This window comes from Habropoda laboriosa, unplaced genomic scaffold (genome assembly GCF_001263275.1).
Source record: "Habropoda laboriosa isolate 0110345459 unplaced genomic scaffold, ASM126327v1 scaffold26, whole genome shotgun sequence".
Classification (NCBI taxonomy): Eukaryota; Metazoa; Arthropoda; class Insecta; order Hymenoptera; family Apidae; genus Habropoda; species Habropoda laboriosa.
The window spans coordinates 720188-730532 of record NW_017100131.1 but is presented as its reverse complement, the minus strand read 5'-3'; the positions used below and the strand labels follow the sequence as shown (position 1 = coordinate 730532).

The 10345-nt window shown below is 40.5% G+C and overlaps 1 protein-coding gene across 1 annotated transcript in view; it reads right to left on the bottom strand.

Moving 5' to 3' along the window:
• Positions 1-7107: 7107 nt before the first annotated feature.
• LOC108574211 (helix-loop-helix protein 11) overlaps positions 7108-10345 on the bottom strand; it is a 311508-nt gene continuing 308270 nt past the window's right edge. The window contains exon 5 of the mRNA XM_017936787.1: positions 7108-7529. Within this exon, the coding sequence (XP_017792276.1) occupies positions 7196-7529 (334 nt within the window). The 3' untranslated portion in view covers positions 7108-7195. The remainder of the gene's footprint in view (positions 7530-10345) is intronic.

Here is a 10345-nt window from a genome sequence, read left to right as displayed (position 1 = left end):
ACGCAAAATGTACCATTCTTTTGCGTATACACTTCTGTGTACATGTATATAGTCGATGATAAAAAATGAAAATTGCTGCGATCGAGTCGCGGTGACAAGGGTCCTTTGCTTCGTTTCTCTTCTTTCATATCGGAAGAAACGTCGAATTCTGAAGTGGCGGTTCGATTATAGCGTCCCTCCTTTGCCCTTCCAGTTTTCTTTCCATTTCTTTTGCGCCTGTACACATGTTTGCTTCGACAGTTTCTTCTTCTTCTTCGAATATTCGTTGGTACGAGAATGACACCCGGTATATAGAACCAATCCGTCACAGTGTTTCCTTTTTTCACAGTTGCTATTCTTTTCGTTCATGGTTTAAGTAGAATGTACTCTTTGTAAAAGACTTCGAAAGGATTTCTTCTTTATCTTTGACGCCGTTGATAACGATCGCAGAGGACGATTTGACGACGCTGACGTGTATTTCAGAGACAGAATAATATGTACAATTGAAATGAAACGATTTAGAACGACGCCGGATATTTGATTTTTATTTTCTTCTTAAAAAATTCGCGAATTCCTATTGCTACGTGTACATCAGCGAGAAGTAATAAGTGTTGCATAATTTTAAGTAGATTTTCAGTAGGTGAATTGACAACCAATGTTAACAATTATTATACACGACGAGCCATGTAAAACAGTCAATCTAATTATCTTCTCTAGCAACGATGGTACGAGAAAATTTTTTATATATAATTCAAATGGTTTCAAAGAGTGAATAAGATAGAAGAAAAATTTTTCACGGAAGAAATGGCGAAAGATGAAAGGAAATTTCACGTCCGATTTAAAATTTTAGAGTCTAAGGTCGTTTTAATTTAATACGCTAGAAAAAAAAATATATATATACATTCATGTAAAAGAAAACAGGCGATCGTGAAGAAAACAAAAGAAAATTTTTCTTTCATCTTGCTCACGCTTTGAAACCATTTAAATTACGTGTAAAAATTTTCTCGTACCGCCATAACTAAAGAAGATATTTAGATGGCCTGTTTTACGTGGCCCATCCTGCGTATTGATAATTTTTGTGAAATTTGAAAACGACATTGCGATATTCCTTCGATAAAATTTATTTCTCGATTCCATAATTCCAAGTATTCTTCAATCGCTCACCTGTAACACGCTACGTATCGCAAGGTGCATTACTTTAACCATTCACCTCTCGAGAATGTCTAAATCATGTACGTTCGACACGTAGCAATAAAAACTCGCACGCCGCCGTCCTGCAAAGGTAAGCAGTTCCCTCACAATCGATAAAAAGAAAGACACGAAAGAGAGGAAAAACGAATTCAAGATGTCTGAACGACGACAAGAGGCTGACGCGCCCGTTTTCTTCTTCCTCTCTAAACGACACGCGACACCATTTTTTACTCTCACGTTACCCTCGTATTTTATTTCGATCGGCGGATACTCACTTTGTACAAACAAGAGAAACTACCCGCTCGAATAAATATAAAGAAGAATTCACGAATTTATTACAATCTTTGATGATAATCATTACGAGTAAAACGTTCACGAGGTAAAACAGAAGAGCATTCTTTTCTGTCTCGTATCTAACGCCATCGTTATTTCTCTGTACTTAAATAATTCCAACGCAAATTCTTCGCATATTTTTCACACATTCTCTTCCCCTCTGTTACTTTTCCTCTCTCATTTTGTTCGCGGATTCGGTTCTTCTTGAAGCATGTTTCCCGACACCCGGACAGAATACACGTCAACGCGTTCACTTCGTGTTTAAGTATGAATCGACTTACAAGGAAGAAACGTGCGAAAGGTCCGCTCGCGCATCGAAATACGAAGTTACAGTTTGCTGTACATAATTCTTAGCGCCTCTGAGAACTTCGTCTCGGCGGTTTCGAGTCGCGAAAGAAAGGAACAGAACGCGAGTGTGCGTTTGTTTTGTCGACGATGTAACAAAGAATGAAAATTTTCCTTCCTCTACATCTCTTCTCTCTTTCGTCTGAGGATACTCGAATGAAGATGGCTCGAGAGAAAACGAGATTTGATCGAGTTGCACGAAGCGTTAGGAAGGTTAAAGCTCTTTTTTCCCCTAAATGCTCGTAAAATAAGCTGTGTAAATGCGTATTCGTGGCATATGTGTGTTGTATGTATGTTAATTTTCTTCTCTCTCTCTGTTTTTTTTTTTTTTTTTTTTTTTTTTTTTTTTTTTTTTTGCCCTTATATTTAGACGCAATGTATGCGCGCAACATTTCTCGTATACATTGTACGCGCTTGCCCACAAGTGTCTATGGAAGCGCTCGAATATTGAAACGTTCAACGCGTTCCTTGCTGCGAGTATTTAGTATCCTTTTCGGCAAAATACGAATTTTCTTCACGATTCATTTTTATCGAAACTGTGTTTCTTTCAGCATTATCTTCGCTGCAATTCGTTCACTACAGTATTTTGCTACATGCGTTCATTCGTTAGAAGAAAATTTTATCTTGCCAGATTCGAATTCGTCGCTCTTGGTAACTGACACAAGAATTGATCAGGTAGAAATTGATCATTGAAAGTTAAACTTCGTTTAAAAAGGTACACTAAATACCGTTTGAAAGATCAAGTGACAAGTTAATTTATTAAAGCATGAAAAAGAAAGCTGTTCACATGGTATTTCATTCTATCTTGTACTTATAATATATTAATCGTTACTTCGTTACCACGCGTCCCCCGCGCATGTTCATTCACGTAGCAAGGAACACGTTAATAAACATCCCAATGAAACAAAACAAATATTGTCGCGTACGCGTGATCACGCATTCGGAGCCGAAAGAGGGGAGATCGATCGCGCGCATACACACACGACTCAAATCGAATAAAAACGATACAACTGGTTTGATTCGCGAAAGAAAGATCGTGAGATTCGCATGGAAAAATCGTCGGACTACCATTTTCTTCAAACTTTACAGAGAACAAGAAAATGCAAGAGAAAGAAAAAGGGAAAGAAACGTGAAAAGAAAATCTCGAGTCTCGACTTTTTAGGCCCTCGTGCGTCCTCGCGCGAACATCGACATCGAGATGCTTGTTTTCTTTTTTTGTACATCGCCCTTAAAGGGCGCTCTTTTCTCGAAAGTACGATATATCAAAGTTCCGTATTTTACACTTTCACCAGCGGAATTTCTCTCGGTTTGCTTATTTTCGTAGAAAATGGCGAAAGTGGCTCTATTCGTACCTGTCGCGAACGGAGCGGAAAAACGTGAAAATAGTGGCGTCTAAAATCGTAGAAAAACGATGGAAAACGTGGTAGAAAAAGTTCTTGCTTCGAGAACGCAACTGTGTATCGCGTCAGGTACGACAAAGAGTTATCTTTATTCGAATTTTTTCTTCTTCTTTCTTCGTCATCATCTTCTTCTTTCTCTTCGCTGCAAGCTTATCATTATCATCCCTTCAACGTGGTTACGTTCCTTAGGTAATTCACGTGTATAACGTATGCAACATCGCTATAATAGTATATACACACAGTACAATTACGGATTAGCGTTCACATTTATCATACCGATAGACAATATTAATAACTTGGTTGTATTTCATCATGTACTCGCTGCTCTAACAATTCCTATGTACTCTCTAACTGCTAAACGTTAACTAAAGTTTTCTGCTTAACCATACACGCCTTGTGTTCTTCTATCTCCATTTTACCATTGTTCTATTTTTACGTTTGCGCCCGCTTGCTTGCTTGCTTCGCTTGCTTCCTGAACGCGTACATTCTTAAAACACAAGTACCTCTAAAAATGAAATCCCTCTCGACGATAGGCATACTATTGTAAGTATGCGTCGCTCATACGAAACTCAACTCACTCTCGCGACCCTTTCTCGCGCGGGGAAATTAACCGTGTGTCGCTTACGACGATTAATCTAGTCGCGTATCGAATAGCGATCGAAAGGATCCACGGTTTTCCATAAAAAGAAGAAAAGAAAATGAGAAAGAAAGAAACGAAGGAGCGCGTGCGTCGCTCGATACGATTGGTCTGTTACGTTGGATTGTGTATAATATATTCTTCGGTGATCAGTCCGTTCTTAATTGATCGTCATCGTGTAACACTTGGAACGAAAAGTGGGGAAAGGTGAAGAAAAATAACAATACGGAGAAAAGAAAGGAAGAAGATGCAACGCAGGATGTGTAACGTGTTCGAACACAAAGAGAGAAAGAAATACGCGTAAGCGGAAACGAACGTGTGGTTACAATGTGTCCCGTTTCTAAGTTCATCTCGTTTTGGCTGATCGGTGAAATCGCGCGTACCGTCCATTTCTCGAATCGATCGTTCCTCCCCTCTTTGAAAAAGGCACGAAAAAATCTTCGACTCGCTCACTCCGTTTCTCGTGTCTTCTCTTAAAACCTAAAAAACACGCTGCTGCTCTCTGTTTTCGACACGTCTTCAACGTCACGTTATAGAAAAATGGTTACGAGGGAAAATTGTGTGTTTGCGAGGATCACCGAAACAGGTGACAGTGATTGCTCCCCAGTGTTTTCAGCCTTTTGCGTTTCTTGTTATTTTTCTTGCTTCTTCTTTTCTTCTTCTTTTTTTTTTTCGTTTTTTAATATACAGTTCCTCAATTTTTGTCACGCTCGCGCGATTCCATTAGAATATACATACATGGAGGTGAGAAAAAGAGGAACACACGGGATATTAAAAAAGTGTACACGCGGTAGAAAAAGTATGTGTTCGTGAGTCGACGAAGCGTCTTGAAGCATGCCGGGCACAATCGTCGCGAGAGGTAGGGGATGAACGATCCATCGAGCCGCTTATCTTTTGGTCTACGACACCGGATCCAACCGATCAGCCGTCATTCTTCTCTTTGTTTTTCTTTTTTTTTTGTCACGCTGACACTACTATATTATCTACGAAGGAACAAAAGTCTGGTTACTCGGTATTTGGCACAGATTAAACGGAATTTTCGGCCCGCGTGTGCTCTCTCGTCTAAACGCGGTGCAACGAGAACGCTCTTTCTCCAAGTGAATAACAACGTTTTCTTACATTTTGTTTTTTTTTTTCTCTCTTCTACTTCGTTAGTCATTCTCTTTCTGTCTAGAAGTGTCACTCAAAGTGGTTCGCGGAAACAACGACTCTCGCGTCAGGGTTTCATCGTGACAGTCATATATATCGCCTGGATGCATATCTTAATATGTGTGTCAAATTATTAAGCATTACGGCATTTGTGTGTATAATATACATACATACATACATACGCATACACACACACGCGCACACATACACACATACGATATGTTATGTATAGTTGACGTATATGTGTATAGATCGTGTACTGTTCATCGAATCGTCCCTCGTTCAATCTCTTTGTCCCAGCGAACAACATTCGAACAACTGTGGTAAGCCCAGTGTGAACGTCGGAAACGAAAAGAAAAGGGGAAAAACAGTCTAAACGAAAGAGGTCAAGAGGTGAGAACCTTCCCCTTGGGTCGTCAGAAAAAGTGTCTTATTACGTGTATATTTATATCATAAAGAGATGCTTCTTCTTTTTTTCCTTTTTTCTTTGAATTCTCATGTAACAATGTAAAAAAGAGAACGTAAATAAGTATATATATATACACATATACTATAGCAAGTATACTGCATATATACATATATATATATATATATTTACACGTATACACATATACATATACATATATGTATATACACTTTCCTTTTTTTTTCTTTATCGCGGGAGAGGAGGGGACGGGGGACTTTCCGTTTTAACTATTATAACGTCTCAATGTATATACGTATATATATCATGTGTACATATGTATACATTTTCGGTACGATACAGCATACGCAATCTTACGATCTAGGAATAATAATTATTACTGTGGTAGCAAGTCGCCTTAAGTCTAAGAGACAAAAGAAAGAAAAAAGGAAAAGAAATGAAAAAATCCTGCCCCGTACAGCACACGAGGAGAGAAACGGCCACTTTGCTGTCTCGATTCGCGAAGGGATGAAAGGACGAACGGGGGGTTGGTTGGTGAGTTAGAGGAGCGGGAGAGACTGACGGATTCGACCCGGTAGAGTTGGAGAGGTGAGTGACACAGCAGGAGAGAGGGAGAACCTTTCGAGATTCGAGGGGAGGATCGGCTGTGGTGAAGAACAGGATTGCATGTTGACGAACGTGTTCTCGTTCGGAATAAAAAAGAAAAACAAAAAAGAAAGGAAACTAGACTCGAACGCGAACCGAGAGAGAGGGAAAATATATCGGTGATATTTACAAGAGCTAGTAAAAAAGGGTAGATGGGTGGTATAGTATTAAGTGATGGCGATGGAGATGGTGATACAGGTGAGGGACATCAGGGGGGTTCAAGGGAAACATTTCGACGACTCGGTGGCGAGGATCCTTTCGTCGAGCTTCGACTTTTCGGCCCTACCTTCGTTTCGAGTTTCAACCAACCCCAAACCCCCCTCTGCTACATAAGGGGTGTGTGACTGGATCGATCTCGTTCGATCTGTCTCTCGGTGCGATTTAACCTGTGATTAAATCGCAACTAACTGGAACCTCTATCGGCCAAACAAACGTTAATTTTTATTCGATCTAATTTTCCTCTCTCTCTCTCTCTCTCTCTCTCTCTCACTCTCTTTCTCTCTGTCTTCTCTCTCTCACGAGCGAGCGAGCGTGCGAACGAACGAACGAACGAACGGGGAACAAACAACAGTTTTGGCGCAGATCTCGGTGGATGTTGCGACAGATCGGTGTACGGTCGAAACGAAGGCGGACAATGGGCAGTAGGAACATACGAAAACGCCGACCGAGCAACACCGATACACATGGTCGGTCGGCGGTTACAACACCGAACGCAAGGAGGCCTTCCCGAGCGTCTTCGAGGAAACGGAGCCTCCGGCTCGAGCGTCCAGGGTGAACGTAAACTGTGTCGCGGAAAAGATCTTTTTCTCTTCGCAATCATCTTCATTTCGATGACAACGACGACGATAGTCCTCGTCGTCGTCGTCAGCATCATCTCTTTCAATATTCTTCTTCAGCTTAATTCTTCGTTAATTCTCGTCTCTCTGCTACTAGTTTAAACGTACGCGCTTTTTGTGTACACACATTTCGAAGGAGTTCCTCTTGATGTCTCGATGCGTCGCGGGTATTGGATTGTTCGTTAGTCTCGAGCGGAGGCGAGCTCGCCGTGGCGAACGTGCGCGTTCAGTTTGCTGATCGCGACACGCCTTTCGATCACGAAGGCTTCACAACGATCACGCCGGGCCGCTGCTGGGTCTGCTGCTGTCTGTGAAACTGAAGGAACTCGGCATGCAGTAGCCGTTGCTTCGCTGTCGCCGATGCTGTGCCGCTCGACGTCGTCGACGATTTGCCCGACGTGTTGTTCGCCGTTTGTTTGTTAGTCAACGCCAGCGGCATGTCCTGCGCTGGCTCGTCGCTGAACAGATGGTCCCCTTCGAGGTGACGTATCGCTTCAACGATCGTTTCCAGATTCTGTCGGGAGGTGTTCGCCAGATAGAGCCTCGCCTGCGGGGAACCGTCGTCCAGGGTGTTCGACGGTGATGGCAACCTGTAATTAACACGATTTTTTCTTTCTATTAGTACAATCTACATTTGTTTGTCGTACGTAGTAATTATTACACGAGTCGTTTCAAAATTTCGTCGAATGGTGGTACTGAGCAAGTTGTCGTCCCAGATAGCACACGACGTCTTATTTTCGTGAGCAGTGAACTCATTAGCGAGCTCCAGAGTGGAAACGAGCTTGCTTCTATTCGCGAGTAGGCTGTGAACAGCTTGCGACCTGTTCGCGAACGGTTCGGGCCAATGTGGTGGACTCGGCATTAGAGACGTCCATTTTACGCCCATTTTTCATCTGAACGTCTTACTGAATCGGGAATCGGGAAAATTACGTCTTTAAGAATCTGTCATAAAGGACTGCGTCAGGTGGTCTGCACATGGATAAAAGACTCACATGGAAAGACCACATAAAAAAGAAAAGAAAGCAACTTAACCACAAAATGAGTACTATGCACTGGATCCTGGGACGAAAATCGAAACTTACACTAAACAATAAACTACTTCTGTATAAGGTCGCCATTATTCCAATTTGCACATATGGGATACAACTCTGGGGATGTGCCAAGAAAAGTAACATAGATATCATCCAAAGGTTCCAGAACAAAGCACTAAGAACTATTGCTGCTATATGCAGATTCTCTACATAAAGATTTGGGCATGCTTAATATCAAGCAACAAATAGGAAAATTCGCTACAGCACACAAGAAACGAATATTAAATCACCCCAACGAATCCGTCAAGGTTCTAGACCATACGCCGCAACACAGAGGACTGAAAAGGAACAAGCCAACCGATTTGCAGAAGTAAAGAAAGAAACATTATATATAAGGTTAGCTACGGAGCGTTTACCGCATGCAAGCCATTTAATCCATCAAATTTGCTGGTTAGCTCAATGAAGCTAGTTGTAGATGTAATTTAGTGAAATAAAAAAAGAAAAAAGAATCTGTCATGGATTATAAGTACGGTGAATCGTATTTTCCGGAAGAAAATAAAGGACGAACGTGAAAACTTTAGGGTTTTGTTCCAACATGTTTTCAAACCAGTTTGTAACAGTTAGCAGTTTGCGTATTATGAAATTTTCTTACGTAGATACCGAAATGAGATGCTCTGTTTCTTTGTAGTTTGAAATTGGCTCGATCTTGTTGAAACAAACCTTTGGTTTAAACCCGAAATAAGTTCGGAATAATAAAGACTGAAAGCGGATCTAATATGAATAATTTTAAAGAAACAAATTAAAAAATGTAATTAACAAAAAAATAAATTATATATTAATATAGACATATTCCTTTAAGTGTAGTAATGAAATTATGCACGTATCAACAAAAAGAGTATTTCTCAAATGAATGGATTTTTTTGAAGTACATATGTACATGATTGTTTTTCAGAAAATCATAAAACTGTAAACAATTCATCTAATAGTTGCAATTTGTGTAAATGCAAGCTTCCAGAGTTTCAACTTTAAGTTTGTAGAAAAGTATCATGCGTTTGTAGTTTGTTTCCGTGAAAATTCTCACGTTAGTACGATATTAGACATTGAAACGCTAAGTAGAAAAGAATTTCCGGTAATACTGTAAAAATAAAGGACAAAATTGAGTTCTGGAAGGATAAATAAATTTGAAGGGAAGCTACTTCAATCGAGGGACTGTCTTTTACGATAAAGGCACATGGTCATCATAATATAAAGATATTTTAACAGAAACATTGTATATCTTTTCAACAGTTATAAACAGACACAATACGGTAGACGATATTTAGAACGCATGCTATGCAATAACAAAAAAATAAGATTAATTTTAATTAGATAATTAAAAGAAAATTGTACCAAATATGGCCTTATTTTGAAAACCATTTACTTCCTTCCAGGAAAAACGTATATTAATACAAACTAAGAAATATTAAACCTAATCTCTACCCATAAATATCTTAATGACGTCTTTCAAAGAGCTACGTTTGACCTAACCGAGACTTGACGAAGACGTTTTAAAGACGCGATGATTTGTAACATTGGACGTCGTTTAGATGTCTCTTTGACGTCTAGGCTTTCACTGGACGTTTCTAAGACGTCCCAAATGTCTTAGACAGACGTCTTGAAGACGTTCGAAAGACATCTGTGTGTTATCTGGAGTTCGTTTCTGCTAGAACTGAAATTGATGTGCACACAGTGCATCCTGAGTTTTTATTGGATCAGTGTAACACTTTGTTTGCTCATTGCTACAATGTACATACAAATGTGATGCGATTTAAGAACGTTCACCAGGGTGAAAAAAAATTGCTCCTCGTGTAGCTACTTGGATTTATACAAGGTGTTCGTGGTATATTGGACCAGCGTTCTTCTCACATTACGGTAATCTTCGTTCCTCGAAAAACATTGCAAGAATAAAAATTTGACGTACGTTATCACGTTTAACCCTTTCGCGACTAGCGCCGGTTATATCCGGCATACACTAAATGCTTCACACTGGCTGGCGCCGGTTATATCCGGCACCCCCTAAGCGCGTCGCATTGGCTCGCGCCTCAACAACTCGAAGTGAAGATTTATTTTAAAATACAGAACAAGGCCTCAGCAACGTTCCCTTTATCCGATACACCCTTAAGTCCTCCGCTGTTCCAACGAAATTCTCTAAGATTTGAAAAAACGCGAGACACTCTTAATGCGTATGGTGTGCACTAATGGCACGACGACCCGTCCGTTAGTGGCGTACTGATGGCTAGTTCCGCCGTTGCGAAAGGGTTAACTATGGAAAACATTAACCCTTTCGCGATTAGCGCCGGTTATATCCGGCATCCACTAAATGCTTCACACTGGCT